At 38.0% G+C, this 16,222-nt stretch overlaps 1 protein-coding gene across 3 annotated transcripts in view; it reads left to right on the top strand.

Moving 5' to 3' along the window:
* The window catches only part of ABCC4 (ATP binding cassette subfamily C member 4 (PEL blood group)), a 140,233-nt gene that overhangs the window by 42,579 nt on the left and 81,432 nt on the right, over positions 1–16,222 (top strand). For all 3 annotated transcript variants that reach the window (XM_063392307.1, XM_063392306.1, XM_063392308.1), the window contains exons 14-19: positions 458–554; positions 1,695–1,913; positions 3,791–3,931; positions 5,233–5,270; positions 5,577–5,674; positions 8,573–8,719. In XM_063392307.1, coding sequence (XP_063248377.1) covers positions 458–554; positions 1,695–1,913; positions 3,791–3,931; positions 5,233–5,270; positions 5,577–5,674; positions 8,573–8,719 — 740 coding nt within the window. The remainder of the gene's footprint in view (positions 1–457; positions 555–1,694; positions 1,914–3,790; positions 3,932–5,232; positions 5,271–5,576; positions 5,675–8,572; positions 8,720–16,222) is intronic.

Below are 16,222 nucleotides of genomic sequence, written 5' to 3'. Positions count from 1 at the left end.
TTTTTTTCTTAAATCAGTAGTACTGTTTAATTCTTCAGATGTCTCTGTGGCTCAGTGTTACAGCTGGTCTGAAAGCTTCTCTCAAAGAAGTTACTTTTACTGGCTATATTTCTCCATAATTTTCCACAGTATTTTGCCCTTGTTTCTCTTTCCTTTACTATAATTTTTTTAAAATACTCTCTTTGCAATTCAGATTATGACATGTACATTTGTTACAAGAATGTTCTAAGACAATTTTAATGAAATGTCTTATTGCCTCCTCTTTTTTCCCAGACCAGAAATAATCATATTTCTTTACCCTTGAAAACTTAAAAAGCTAAATAAGGAACATGTTTGTTAAGGTTTTATACAGTTTTTGTAAATGTAGTAAGCATGGTCATCTTCTTACTTTAAAAACTGAGTAATTGAATAGAAGAGATTTTCCAGAAATAATTAAAATCTCTTCATCTTTTTGCAGATGTATTTGTCAGGCCTTACATCAGAAGATTTCTGTTTTGGTCACTCACCAGTTGCAGTATCTCCGTGCTGCAAATCAGATTCTAATTTTAAAGGATGTAAGTGATTTCAGTGTCTATACTTACACTTCGTAATTATCCTTTTTAAGCTAAGAAAGGAGAAACAAAAAGTTTTAATTTTTAGTTTGTAAATATATTTTCTGTCTACTTATGACTACTTATGATTTTCAAGTTTTACAGTTGTTAATCAATAAGTTGATTTTTCTTGGAATACCTTCCCTGAAAAATCTGTTTCTGAATTTTCTCATGCATATAAATAACCTTGAATTAATAATACTTACTTCTTCAAACATTTTGTCTGGTTTTTTGAAATAAAGTTTTAGCCTTTCCTTCCTTCAAATGTAATATACTGTGAGACTGTGTTAATGTTTTGCTTTTGTTCTTGTTTTTTACACTTCTGTGTGAACTAAGAACTGTGTTAATTTTGCAATAGATCCATTTTTAATTTAAGGCTGAGAAATAGTTTCAGATGCCTTTGAGAATGAGTATGCCTTCAGTACAGCTGGTTCCTTCCCATCTTTGTTATACAAGTTACTTAGAGGCAGAGGGGAAGTGTAAGGACTGCAGTTGGGGCATTTTTGCTGGTTTTTTTTTTTTTTTAGGCTAGGTAGTGAAATATTTGAAATTACTTTTGATGCATGGTGATGGTGCAAAAAAGGACACTGTTCCTCTTTTTCTTTCCATTCAGATTGCTTTAAAAGTTACAGTAGCTCTTGAGAAATGAGTTTGTGGTAGAGCTGAAACCTGGACATGGTCAGTGCTGCTCCTCGTAAGGTTCTGTGAAGATTGGAAAAGGAAGATGGTGTTTACCCCTGGGATAGAGCACCATAAAAAGACTGGTGGTTGTGTCTGTGGTTTTACAGGTTGTCCTAAAGCTGCATGGCTGGGCTGTTTCCCACAGCTTCTCTGGGCAGGTGGTTCTCCCCTGGCTGTAGCTGGGGCTCTTCTCATCCTGTTTGTTTGTTGACCCTGTTAGCTGCTACAGAGTGACTGGTCTGAGCCTAAAGAGCTTGTTTCTGCTCCTCTGAGTAAGGAACTCATAGAGACTTCAGCTCAGCTACTGCAGTGAGATGTGTGCCCAGCAACTGCAGAACCACAGAGATAGCAAGGACAGGTCAGGGAAGTTGTCCATTGTGGAAAGTGTATAATGAAGGTACTAAAAGTTTATGTTGATTGTAGGGTAAAATGGTGGGGAAAGGTACCTATGCAGAGTTCCTGAGATCTGGCATCGACTTTGCTTCCCTTTTGGAAAAAGATGAGGAGGTGGTGGAGCAGCTGTCAGTTCCAGGAACCCCCAACCTGAAGTCTGCCCGGAACCGAACCTTCTCGCAGTCCTCTGTCTTGTCCCAGGATTCATCCGTCCACTCACAGAAAGATGGAGCCGTGGAACAACCACCTGTGAGTGCTCAGAGGATATAAGTGTCTTGATTCCTGTCTGGCTGGTTTTTAACTTAAATTTTGATATGGGCTTTCCCTGCAGCATTGGGATTTCAGGGATTACTGAATTGCGTTATCAGGTGAGAGCTCGCCTGTGGAGACCTGCCCAGCTGTGCTTGGCTGTGCTTGGCAGCTCAGAGCTCAGCGTGGTGCTGTTCAAACTCAGCAGAGTCAATCTGTGCAGTTCAGCATCAGCTCTGCTGGGTGCTGGGAGCATTGCTGTACATGTCCAGAGCCACCACACTGTGCTTCTTTCAGTGTGTCCTCTGACAGCAGTGCTTTAAAGTCCCACTGTAGTGGCTGGATTCACTGTGTTTGTGCAGTGTTGAGCTGAAATGAAACACTTTCCCTGAAATCCTGAGCTCTGGGAAGTGCATGTAGAAGTTGTGACTTTATGCAAAGTCTGTGTTTGCATGGCTGGCATCAACATACCCATAAACATACCCACATGATCCTGAGCTGGCCCTGCGGGGGTGATCCTGGGACACTGCTGCCTTCTCTCCCCAGCCCTTTTGTTGGTGAAAACAGAAGGCTTTGTGTGGTGCCAGTGTGACTTCCCAGGTGCCTCCTTATCTCTTGGCCCGCCCAGTGCAAAAGCAACCCTAAGGTTTCTGCACCAGAGGTTGCCTTCTGCTGGTGTGTTTGCATTCACATCAAACAGCGCAGGCTCCCTGTAACCCTGCTAGGCTTGTGCTAGCACTGCATCCATGGAACAAGCAATCCCTCTATGTCCCTGATCATTGTCACCTTTATGCTGTGGGTATATACTATTTCTATTTCTTCTCTATGATGAAAGGCAGTGAGATTAAAAAAAAGGAAAAAAAACAAAAAGCTATGGACTTTTAATACCTTTTTGAGGAATGGTTTTATGCTCCAAAGCAGTAAAGTTATGTTATTAAAGTCCCAATGGCAACTCCATTAAAGTCTTGAATTCTCTTAAATTTATGGAGGTGTAGCAAACTTCTTAGCAGCATTAAGACTGTTGGATGGGGAGAAGTGGGAAGGTGGGGTGGCTGGAGAAACAAAAAGCCAAGATAGGCTTCTCACCTTTTGTGGAGGAGTAGGTTGGATTTCTCTTTTCACGTCTGTCAGGTCTCTTGATTCCACTGCTCTTCAACAGCCATGTCTTGTGGCAACAAAATCAACTGTTACATGTCCACTGAACTGACACTGGTTTTTATATTACATATACTGTAAAGATTAGTTCAAAAAAATCCTGATTTTATTAATATGTGTAGTTCTTTTACCTTCTTTATGCCTGTATCATTTCTTCCTTCTCTGTTTTTCAGTGTCTCCCATCCATTGTTTGCTTAGTATGACTTCCCATTTGTCATTTTACTTGTTTTCCCTGTTAGCAGGTGCTTTGTTGATATTTACAAGGATATTTTGGTAGATACTTGTAGGAGAGTATTTACCTTAAATGCATTTCTGGAAAGGAAATGTTGCGTACGTTTGCATTCCGAAAACAGCATTTTCCCCAAGTAAAAGCCTTAATTTCTGGAGCTGTTATGAGTGAAGGTAGTATATAAGAAAAGAGCCTGGATAGTCGTCAGAGTAAATTTTCTGGCTATATATATGAAGTTGTGTTATATTTGGTTATGCAGTGCCAAATAAAATCCTTGAAGTGTTGCTTTGCAGAGCAGATTTTTCAATATTAGTGCACTGAGACTCATTTTTTTTGTCATAGCTATAGTTCAATATTGAAAGTTTTTATATGCAGAATCACTTTATCCTCTTGTTTAATGGTTTGCTAATTCTGAACCATGACTTCCAAGTGGCTTAGTCTGAATCTATAACTATGAGGTTGATGGGGTTGTTCTGTGAATTTTTTCTTTCAGGGTGAAAATGCACTGGCTGCAGTTCCAGAGGAGAGTCGCCATGAGGGAAAAATAAACTTTAAAGTTTACAGAAAATATTTCACTGCAGGAGCAAACTACTTTGTGATTTTTATACTCTTAGTATTTAATATTTTGGCACAGGTAAGCTTTTGGAAGCCACAAGTAATACTGAATTTATTTTGGGTTTGGGAGGTTTTGGCCTCCCTACCCTTTTTTTTAAATATAGTGCATACTTGTTGCTGTAATGTTTCATCTAAAATGTTGGTCCAGCATTGAGAGGTCTTGCACTGATCCTTATTTCAACAATTTTAATACCTCACTAAAATAAGTATTTTGATGACAACACGGCACAAAAATTACAAGCCAGCATACTTCATGTCGAAAGAGTAGAAAATTGTAAAATGTATAAAAGGTAGTGTTGACCAAACCTAAAGAGTCAGAATGTTTCCAGTTGAGGAGGGTAAAGAGACTTACTGGGTGTGGGAGGACAATCTGACAGAAGTGTTCAAGGAACAGCTCACCTGTTGGTAAGTGCAGATTATGCAAACAGTTTAGATGGAGGGTCACTGTTTAGCACAATGAGAAAGCGAGGAAGAGCATAGGCAAATGTTTTGTGTGATGCAGACTGTAGCAGGCATGTAAAAGATTTTTTAAACAAGGAAATTTGTTTACAAACTTGCTTAAAGCAGTGGTGAGCTGAGTGAAAATACCTTACTGTTTTTTTCCTCTGTTTCTTGTGGAGAAAGCTCAAATTAATTTCATGGAAATGATTTTTCTTGCCTGTAAAAAAATAGTCTATATATTTTAACATTTTACTTCTTGCTTGTCCTTGAATCGAGTCTGTTGGAAAGATAGCTAAGCAAGATCAAATCTCTGTAGTACACTGCCCACAACTTCAAATTCACGCAAACAGAAGTGTATTTTGAGATAATAACCCTGTTACGTGTTTGTAGTCACCTCTTGTCACAGAAGGAAGGTGGCAGAAGGAGTTTTTCCCTCCCTCTCCTCTCTCATCCTCCTTCAGCCCTGTTTCTGGTAATTATCTCCTGTAAACACAAATTTCTGGACTGGTAACATCAGAAAGTTTGTTAATCAAAAAGCATTTTGGAATCTCTTGTAGCAAATTTAGGAATTGAGAAAATGAGTTCTTTAATGTTCAATTAACATACATTAGGAAGAGCTACTATATTTTGTTTGCTTAAGTGTACTGCTTTCCTTTAGTTGCTAACACGTAAGGTAATTTAAGGTAACTTCTTTCTTTGTAGAGCACCTTCTAATGTGCTTGGCAAATTGCTGCTGGTCTTGAAAGACTGGATGGCATACTTTTCTGAATATGTGATGTTTTCCCAGAGAGCTTGAAAGAATGGCAAGGAAATTTAATTTTCTATTTTTTTTTTTTTAATTTTGTAAGATGATTCTTGTATTTACCTCTCTTGCTCAAGGTGGCCTATGTGCTCCAGGACTGGTGGCTTTCTTACTGGTAAGTTGATGATAAAAACTGGCCAGTTGTTTCTGCCTTTTCCATCAAGTGCTGTTTCTTTATTTGAAAGGGAATAGAACCTGCTCTAGAACAGTTCAGATCTTCCTTTGACTTCCACTTCTTCGGTGGGGGAAAAAAATTAAACTTTATGCTAAGTGTAGACTGTAATTGCATCTGTTCGTGTTGTGATGCATGACAGCATCGATACAAGAGACCTTTTGAACTAAAGATTTCAACAGAACGGAATCTAGAAACAGTTAAACCCACTTATTTGATGATGGTTATCTTCTGTGTGCATTTCCACAGGGCAAATCAAGAAAAGTTGAATCTCACAACAAATGGAAATAATGGAACAAATGAGACTGAACATCTAGACCTTAGCTTTTATTTGGGAATTTATGCAGGTAATTGCACATGCATGTGTGTGTCTAAGAACTATTTATTATCTGATAGAGAGTTTTGAGAGGTGCAAAGCAATGTGTGGGGAAATGTGATTTCTAACAATAACTGAGCAATGTCTTAACAGATTAGAAGCCCGAGTCTTGCTTTCTGATTAAATAGATTGCAATAAATAATATAAAATAAATGTGGCAGAAGAAATAGGTTGAATGTAGAGTCTTTAATTGTTTTGCCTGTTTTTTGGAAAGTAAACCAGGAACTGAGTATTCTAAAAGTCAGTCACATTAAGGTTGTGGTTATTGTCTCTATATCAGTAAGTCATTGAGCTAAATCTTCAGGTGTTATATGGATGGCAAGAGGGATTAGAAATGGATCTTTGTTCTGTGCTGTTCTAAAACTTGGCATGGCTACATTTCTTCTGAAGTGCCATAGCAAAAGAACAAGTTTTTAAAAGGCATCCTAGATGGGTATTCAAAGCAGGTTGTTAAAAACCATTTCAATATATTTCAATAGGTAGCATTATGCTTCTGAATATTCAGAAAAGGGCGTTGATCCTTGCATTCAGGCATCCAAACATCTTGAAAAACTGCTCTGAGATGTAGCTAAAATTGCCACAGAAAAATCACGTGCGTGCTCTCAGATTCTGCTATTTAACACTCCTAGTGATGTACAGTTTTGTATGGCATGGTAATTTCTTCATGGAGATGTAAATGATTGGTGTGAGAAAACAGGTGGAATGCCAGAAGAATATGCATTCAGAAACATCTCCATGGGTGAGGTGCAGGATTTTTTGTTTCGTTTGTTTTCTGGAATCCACGTGATCTAAGTGGCTGACAGAAAATATTGTGCAACAATTTAGAAGCCAGATAAATTTGGCTCTTATTTTATATGTGTAATGTCTTATTTCATCAACTGTTCCAGTGGACTGCACAGTATGATTAAATGTGGCAAATTTTCACTTTCTCTGACCAGATAGCCTAAACCACGTTAGTGAAAATTTTATCCTTTAAGGAGTATTTTGCTCTAGATAGCGGAACAACAAAAGCTACCTTTATATTGAAACGTTTAGATGACTTAGTGAGATATTTGCAATGGTTGAACAGACAGCATTGACTTATCTACACAGAATTGTAAGTGAAGTTGACAAAATTATAAAAAAATAGTACATTTTATATGAAATACATAATACATTTTATGTGAAATAATAATCCAATTTATTTTTTCTATAATCTCTTAAACAATGTAAAACAATTTAACAATTTAATTTTTATTTCTGATTCTCAATGTTTGGAAAAACAAAAGAACCCCACTGTAGTAGTTCCTCTTAGTCCTTGTTGCTTCTGTGAAACAAAGATTTTGAAGAGTAAAATTGCTGTTATTGGAGAATGCTGTTGGCCAGAACTGAGGTACGAATTCCACACCTCTTCTATAAGGAGAGCATGCAAAGGGCGCTTATCTGTCTCATACTGAGGTTCTGAGCTCATGAACAGGGAAAGCAAAGAGACAGACCAGGTGAAGGACTTGACAACATGTCTTGTTCCTCCTTCTCCCCAGCCATTAGGTCTGTTCAGGTGTTTTGTTCTGGGAGGGTCATACCAACAGCTTCCAGCTGCTTCCAGGCCTGAGTAAAGTTGTGCAGGAATGTGGGGTTCCCAGGATGTGGTCCCTCTGCTCCTGTTGCTCCCATAGACTGCTGTTAGGAATGGGCTGTATCACAGCCTCCTGCTTTGTGCCTCTCCAGCTTTCCTGTTCTGGTATATACAGTTACTCTTGGAAAAATTGTCTTCTCCTACCTGGCCTGGAGTACAGCAGCTGGGACGAAGCAAACGAGCTCTCATCCCAGCCACCATCTTTTTTCTTAAGAACAGCACATCACAGAATGTAAGCAATTAACTGCAGGCAGACAAATGAAATAGTGATAATACCTTTTTTTTTGCTCCCTGAGAGGATACAGAAGGAAGCAGGATTGGGATAGCTTAGCCATGTCGCATAATTTAAAACCTCCCTCTTTCCCACTGTTACTATAGCTGTTCCTAAATTGTGTTTGATTTTAACCTGCCCTTAGAATAGGCAAGGTTTCCTCGCTGATAGTTGAAGTCTAACTTCAGCATGTCCTCAAGACCTGAGGTAGCTGTGCTGATTTTCTGAAGCAGATCACGTGGAGCCTGGAAGCTCTGCTAAATGTAAAGTTTGGACCTTCACTGTTCACCCTTATTGATAGGGAATTTGGGCAGCCACATTGGAGATTGTGCCCAGCAAACAGAGCAACAGCCATCTCATTTATTTCAGTTTTTTGCCCTGTAGCACCCTTGTCTTGTAAGCAGAGTTGTGCCCAGAAGAGACACAAGGAGTCTGCAGGCTCTTCAGTTCCCTAGAAGGACTGTTTCATGTGGCATAAGGAGTGCATCTTACAAAGTGTGAAAGACATGTAATTTAAATCATTTGGTGTGTTTTCCAAGAGGAAGAATGGCATGAGTGGTTTGGGCTGATTGGGAGTAACTCAAGGTTGTCTGTAAATAGCCATGCATGTATTACTTGTTAATACCTGCTGACACACATGGTACTGTGAAATGAATTTTTTAGTAATGCTGTTATGCAGAAAGTTTTAATACACATTTATCTCATAGGTTAACAGATATTTTCTACATTTCTATGAAGTACCAATTCTTTCAAACAGAAAAAGAGAAATTGATTAAATTGATTCTGTGATAGTAACTGAAGCCAGTGATAAATGTGTTCTGCACTCAGTCTGAGTCTCCCTAGGCTTCTGTCTGGATTCTTGCTATATGCAGAAGTCCAGAGAATTTGGTTTTAGTGCAATTTCTTTTAAAACTTTTTTTTCTTCCGAAAGATTCATATCTTTTTGGAGACTCTGTTCATGGTTTGTTTTTTTTTCATTTCAGGTTTAACAGTGGCTACAATACTGTTTGGCATAATAAGAAGTCTTCTGGTGTTTCGAGTTCTTGTCAATTCTGGTCAGAATTTGCACAACAAAATGTTTCAGTCCATTTTGAAAGCTCCTGTCTTGTTTTTTGACAGAAATCCTATAGGTAAGTTTATTAGTTAAAAAAGCCCTCAGTATTTAATGTATCTCCTTGATTGCACAAATTGTACCATTTCTGGACAATTACAGTTTGATGGTGTTTTGGCACATTCGTTGGGTTCTTATGCTTCTTTTACTTTGACTCTCTATAGCTAAATTTTTATTTAAACACTTTAAATTGAACAGTGTAGTCTTTTTCAGTTTCAAACTCAAACTACTTATTGATGGTTCATCTTACTGTATTTAAATGCAGCTTGCAGAACAAGCAATTAGCTGTGGCTTTGGTGTTGTACATGGGCCTGTATTTGCACTGCTGTTCTGATGCACTTTCACAGGGTGTCTCCTGTATCTGAATGTGCATTTTGTAAAACTGTGGTCCAGATCCTTATGTTCTTCAAAAGAAAGGAGAGAGAAGCTGCAGAGTGAAGAAGGTGGGGAAGTGGGTGATACTGATAAACTAGCTGAAGGTTTCTCTTTTACATGAGCATCAGAAACCTGATGGTCTTCACTCCCTTGGAAAAAAAATGGACATGGGCTTGTTCTCATAGCACCAGGAGGCATTTAATTTATAAGGATATATAGGAATGGCTTTATTGTTTCAGAGAAAGGAAATACTCTTTTCAGAGAAAGAATATTTTCAGGAAATAGATACTCATGTGGAGAAAAGCTTCATACCCATGATATGATGAGTGCGATGTGTATAATTTAATCTTAAAAAATACCCCTACAACTGCAGAAGTTTAGGGCTGATTTACATGCTTTGCTTGTACTGTGAGTGTGTGGGAATGTACATTCAAGGCCACTGCAGAAGATTGGAGGGGAAGCTCAGGAAATGGGTTAGTGGAGAACTATAGTTAGAGAACATAAATGAGAAGAAATCCTGTTGTTGATGCGTCAGGGATTTTCCTCTTCTCTCTCCCCTGTATGTGTGTGCAGCAAACGCAGTAACTTTATTTTTGAGTGACTATATAATGATCTTGTAAGAATTCCCATAATTCTGGCTCATAACAACAAACTAAGAACTAGATAGAAAACATCAGCAACAATGTAGAGTAACACCAGTTTGCTTTGTAGTGCTGTGAAGCTCTAATTAGCAGTGCATTGTAAAACTGACATTCATAAAACCTGCCTCTCACTGGTATTCACACACTGTTCTGGCTTAGATGTGTGTTTCTCTTAATCAACAGATATCTTATAATAGGAGATTAACTTCAGGATGCATATATTTCTTTCCCTTCAACTTTCTTTTGGTCAGGGTGGCATGCAAAAAGTATTGCAGTTCTGACTTCTGCATTATATGAAAAAGGAAAAAAGAGAAAAGATGACACATGAGACAATGTTCTTGTTCAGAATTTCAGCATTTAGCAGTTCTGAAATCTGATTGTAATATCTGTATTTCATTGTCTGATTTACATGGATTTTTTACTCTTTATTTATCTTTTAGAACTTCATATACTATTTCTTGCATTGAGGTGGCATGTATTTTTTTCCCCTGTTCTTTTTTAAAATATACCTGTGAAACACATACTAAAAAGAAATTGAAATTATTAAATGTGCCTTTTTCTAGGGTTGTGATTGTAATAGCTAAGCCAAACTATTAGTTATCATATCCCGTATTAGCAAAGCTGATATTGCAATGTCAGATCTGTCATTTAAGCATCCGGCATGTTCTCAGTATTAGTGTGAGGTCTCTAAGACCTCAGCAGAAGCAATTGCTGAACTGAATTTTTCTGTTTTATTTATCAAAAAATAATCTGTAATTAAAAAATGCCATGGCTAGTATTTTGAACACATGGTGATCTGTGTTCCAGAGCTGAGGAAGGAAACTTAAATAATAGACATCCTGAGCTCTTGGTAGTTCTTACTGGGGAAGTAGAGTAACGAGGAGCATCAGGGAGTCGACATTAGGAAATGGAAATGCGTGGTGAATCATGACATGTCTGTCAGCTCCCAACAGTGTAGATCCAATCAGTCTTGGAGAATAAATGAGATGACTTATTTCTAAAAAAATTATGCTTTGTGAATCAGTTTAGGCATGAGCCCAAGATCTCTCTCTACAGATCGCATTAGCAATATACAGGGAGGGGAAGGTTGTAAAGGGAATAGTAACTAGCATTTTACCCAGATGATACAAGAATGTCAATGTATTTTTGGAACCTGGATTTCACAGCAGAGAGAGAAAAGGAATAAAAGGACCCCTCTCCTGTTTCCCTTCCCAGCCAAAAATACTTGTATGTGCACAGATTTCACCTTTCTGTAATTTTGCGTAGGTCTAAAAATAGTTAAACATTACTGTATATTTTGCATTGGAAGAACCTTATTGATAAATGACTGTCTCTCCCTTTCCTTCTTAAGTGTTTAGCCTGATCCTACTGATAATCCTAAGCGACCAAAGTGTATTGTCTTACCCAGCATTCAGAAAAAATTGCCATTTAATTATGACTGAAATTCAAATTTATGAGCAGGTATCTCTACTGCATCACTCACACAGCTATCGTGAAAGCTTGATGGGTAGTTGAAGTGTTAGTATTTTGGGTTTTATCACATCTGACTTGTCTGCATTTTTTCACAAAACTCTTTTATTTTTTGAGTGTAGAATTTGTCTCTCTGGAAACTTCCTTTGCTCTTCTACCTATATCCCACCAAGGGAAGGACATGAATGTCAAAGTATCTGTAAAGCAGGAAGATGTGGACGTTTTCTATTTCATAGCGAATGCTTTATATCTTGCTCTTACATGTCACTTGCAGGAATGAAAAAGGGTTGATTTCTGTGCATGTCTAGCACAAGAGGGCAGCATGATCTGTTTTATCCCAGCTGAGCATTCCAGTGGCTTCTTAAAAGGATAACAAAATTCATCTGTTATGTTTTTAGGGATGATATTTGAGGAGTGAATTTTCAACTCCTCCACTGAGCAATAGTAATGTGATTCCATTCAGTTGTCTTCATTATCTGCAAGAATAGTATTTTCTCCTGATCTTTTACACAATAAGCTTTTCAGCTTCATGTAGTGCTGAGTTCAGGAACTTTTTTCATTTTGGAGATAGTGGCCAAAAAGTCATATAACCCTCTAGAGTCAGAACAGTCCCACAAGGGAGACCTTCTTCAGCCATTATTCTTTTTAATTTCTGTTTCAAGATGTTTGTAACACTTCAAAACAAATTTATTATAAAGCTGAGTGAAACAGACCTGGACTTCAGCAGCAAGGACTTGATTTGGGACTTCCCTTTTTTGAAAATTAGTTTCTTACCGAATAGTTCAGAGGATCCTACTTTTGACAAGCTTCAGGATTTGATTTAAGATTACTTGCTTAGCTTGTAAATGAATTGTTCTTTTCTGGGATTTAGGGACAGAGGTTAGAGAAGTGATGCTAATGTGTAAATGCATAATTTTCAGTTATGGTAGTTTTAGTGTAAATTCTACGTAATTTTGGATTGCATTGAGTTTAGGAAGCCGAAACCTGCTGCTGCTCTGCTGATGGGTGCTGTAAGAAGGAATAAATGATATGCATTAATTTGTTCAGATAAAATACAAATCTCTTCCCCTTCTAGAGAATCTGTCTGAAATTTAAATTGAACCAGAATCACTACACCAATGCAGCTTCACCCCTCTCCGCCGAATTGTATCTCCCCAAATTCTTGATTCTTACAGTTATAGGAGAAAAAGAAATGTTTTGGCAGACTTTACAGCATTTCTGGCCTTTCTAGAAATGTGAAGCACTGAACTGTATGATGGTTGTCCTCGACCTGTTAAATTAACAGATTTTTTTTTCCGCCCCACAAATGCTTTGTGGAAGCATTAAATAAACCTTTATCCCTTTGGGTGCTTACCTAGACTTTGAGATTTGACCAGGTTATGGAGAGAAATATTCTTTTTTTGGTTTTGGCAGTCAGAAATGACATGTTGAACTGATAACTAATAGCAGCACATGAAAGCAAACTCCAAATATAAAAAGATTAAAATGTGAAAGAAAGCTGTTGTTATAATGAAGAGTTTGTTTTTCTTTAAGGCGTAAGGTTTTAATTACAGTGTTCATAAATCAAGTGCTGAAATGCTTATAATTTGACAGAGAAAGTTTCTTTATAGGATTAAAAGCATGTTCATCAATGCACAAATGACTATCTGCATTTTATCTGACAGAAGTGTCAAATGGGCAATGTTGTTAAAGTGTTTCAACCATATAATATTTGCAACGAATATAGTATTTCAGCAGTCTGAAAATTACAATGCTGATAATGAGGTTGTTAAATTATACTTTATCAGATGGATAGTGAAACTGCTCTAGTTAGTGTACATGAATGTATGCTTGTTCACACAGGTGATTCTGCTGAACAAGTAGCATGTTTAAACAAGAAATACTGGTCTTAAACTGTGTGATTTACAGTAGGAGGTGTTTTGGCATATCATGCAGTTAACAAGGCAAAGCTTCATGTAAGATACTTCGTTTGTAGTCTCATTCGTCAGTGATATAAATATTCAGTGGCCATGCCAGGAAATGTATTGTATTCCTATTTGACTCAATGACTCAATTGCTTTCTTTTTTTTTTCTTTCTTTCTTTTTTTTTTTTTGGAAACAAAATCTGTCCTATCTTTCTGATGCAGTTTTAAGATATATCCTTGTGGTCAAGATGAATTCTGCAGGGTTGTGAAAAACTGTACCACCTCCTTTGACAGCTTTCATGTTCTCTGAAGCTAATAGAAAAGAATGCGTTGTCCTTAAAGCAGCAGAGGCTTTGTTTTCAACTCTCTGCGCCAAACTCTGAAGTGCATTCACATGTGCACAGGTTTGTTAGTTTACGTTGAAAAGGAGTCCCTGTAGGACAGCCTTTTGTTGTAAAATAAAAACACAGATTCTCTCTTCCGTGTTGGTAATCACTTGCATTTGTTGTTATTAAGATGGCAACACAATGGGTTCCATCAATCATCAAGATCCTTAACAACCACACAATGTTGTAAATATTATGTTTGGGTGTTTGAGTGGAACAGCTCGTCACTGAAGTAGGTGTGGTAATTAAAACCTGTTAGGTTGCTACATGTGTTAAAGAAAAAACCCTTTAATGTTCTTTTCATATAACAATGGTGATATGTACTTTAAATCTTATCAGGGCGTGATTATTAAATGATATTTTATGGGAGTTGCTCATTTACTGTTAGTATTATCATGGCTTTGTTAAGAGTTTAAATAGTCTTATGCTGCCATGTGTTTTATCAGCATTATGATTCTGTCAAGAGTCTTACAAGGTTGATTGCTATAGGAGTAGTCTTTAAAGTCACTAAATGGCACTGTGGAGTTATGTTTACATTTATTATCTATTAGCGTAACTCGATTCAACTCTATCCTGTTCTTTTCTGCAATAATAATTGAATGAAACTTGCCCATAAACGGATGAGACAAGCCCATTACATTTTCAGTTCACCGAGTCAGAGCTCACCCCATTTATGCCTGATACGGGAGATAAAATTAAAAGCTTTACGGAAAAGCTGTTTGTAGGAGGGGATGAGACATTATTTGATAGGGAAATACCATGAAGCTTGTACTGACAGCCACTTCCAAGTGCAGCCTCCTGCTTCCCCGGCACAAGATTCCGCGTCCCTTCGTAGGGATTTTCTATCTTCTTCACATTAAGATCCCCTGGTGGGGAAAACAGCCTGCTGTGAAACTCATTTCTGACCGTATGCTGACCTACCCAGATACTGCAAAGTCTAGTGTTTTCATTTACTGAAGCAGCTGCCGAGAGAGCTGCTCTCACCTCACCTCAGCCGAGCAAAAAGGAGGCATGCAATGCTGAGCAAGACAAGGAAGCCTAATTAAAGATACTGGCTTTAGAAGACTGCACAGAAGCTGCTCAGAGACATCCCTTGCCTGCAAGTGTAGCTGGAAAATAAAAATGAAACTTTGTTTTAGTCTTGCATAGATGGCATGCTGTTTTGGGGAGATTTGTGGCAATGAGGTTCTAAATGTTAGTTGGAGACACTTGAAAACAGAGGGATAGACTGCTGTAGTATTGATGGAAAACTGCAAGGGGCTTTAAAAGAGGGCCCAACTGAGGTAATGCAGCTACAAATAAGCTTTTAGAGATAATCGGAAATTGAGGAAATTTTTGTTTGTTTAGATAATAACTATTTTGAATATGTACCTTTTTTGCCGTTTTTAATCTGTTTATAAATTGTGGAATGTTGCTATGACTGCTGTGGATAGTGGGGACTGGAGGTGCCACTTGGGTAGAATGTCCTCTCTTGCTGTTCATGGATGCCTGTTTTGCGCGGGAAGTGAACGTTTCTGAGAAATGAGGAAAAACTTTATCAAAAATCACTTCATTCAAGCTTGGAACAAGTGTAAGCGTTTCCAGAAATAAATGACTTTGGAGAAGAGCTGGGCAGGGGTGATGAACACCCAGGTGGTGAGACCACGTATGTGGAATGTGGGAAAGGCAGTCCAGCTCTTCTCCCCCTCTGGTTCAGTGTGAGCCTTGAACGTGTGGCTCCCCACGCTGGGTGAGAGCTGTGCACATCAGGCTCTTGGCTCTCCTGGGCTCATGGCTGTGCCATAACCTTCCACTGCTGTCCCTTATGGACACACAGACACAGTTACACCACTGTGGTGTTTGCACAAAAAAATACCCTGCTTTGATGGGGTGTTTGGGGGTTTTTTTGTTTAATCTGAGTTGCTGGGAATTAGAATGGAACAAACATTATCATAGTGCAAACTCATTTCATTAGCACTGTTCTGCTTTATACTGCTCAGAATTCTTTCTCCCAGATGATCCTAGGTAATCTGCACTGCAGCATCTGGGTGAATTAATTAGTTGAGGGTTGGGTTTTTTGGGGTTTTTTTTGTTGTTGTTTTTTTCAGATTGCCAGCATCTTGCAGATTATGCAACAAGTGAAGATTAGTTTGTGCCTGTGGTGATCTTGTAGAGTGTTTAGAAACAAAAGGCACTTCTTGATCCAAAATTAAAATTTTAGTGTAGAAAAGAATGGCTGTTGTGTGTGAATCTGCCTGTTTTGGCAATCCAGACTAAAGCTGGAAGAATAGAAATAACAGCAGAAGCAGAGGTATTGAATCGAACTCGACTTCAGTGTGTTGTTGGGTTCAAAAAATACAAACTTTAAGTTATTTACCAATGGTACAATACAGCATTGCTTGCTGTCTTCCCCTCTGTCTTCTCCAGATATTTTTTTTTTCTTTCATCAAAATTATTAGGTACTTTGTCTGGGTCTTTTTGTTATATATTCAGGTGAATACATACTCAAAACCTCCTTCAGGCTTGGATTTTTGGTGTCATTTCATGGGAGATAATGTAACATTTGGAGAGGGCAACATTATTACAAGCTGTATATGTTGATAGCTACCAGCCTTAAGAGAGCTTTTCAAGGTGTTCTAAAATAGCATCAAGCATATGAAGAACATTTTTGTTTGTTTTGTTAGCTACTGGACAATAGTCCTGTAATTAGAGTGGTAGTATGTAATAGACAATAATTATTGCTTGTGGATATACCGACCTTGAGGCA

Source organism: Prinia subflava, chromosome 3 (assembly GCF_021018805.1).
Source record: "Prinia subflava isolate CZ2003 ecotype Zambia chromosome 3, Cam_Psub_1.2, whole genome shotgun sequence".
Lineage (NCBI taxonomy): Eukaryota > Metazoa > Chordata > Aves > Passeriformes > Cisticolidae > Prinia > Prinia subflava.
This window is presented reverse-complemented; position numbering and strand designations above follow the sequence as displayed.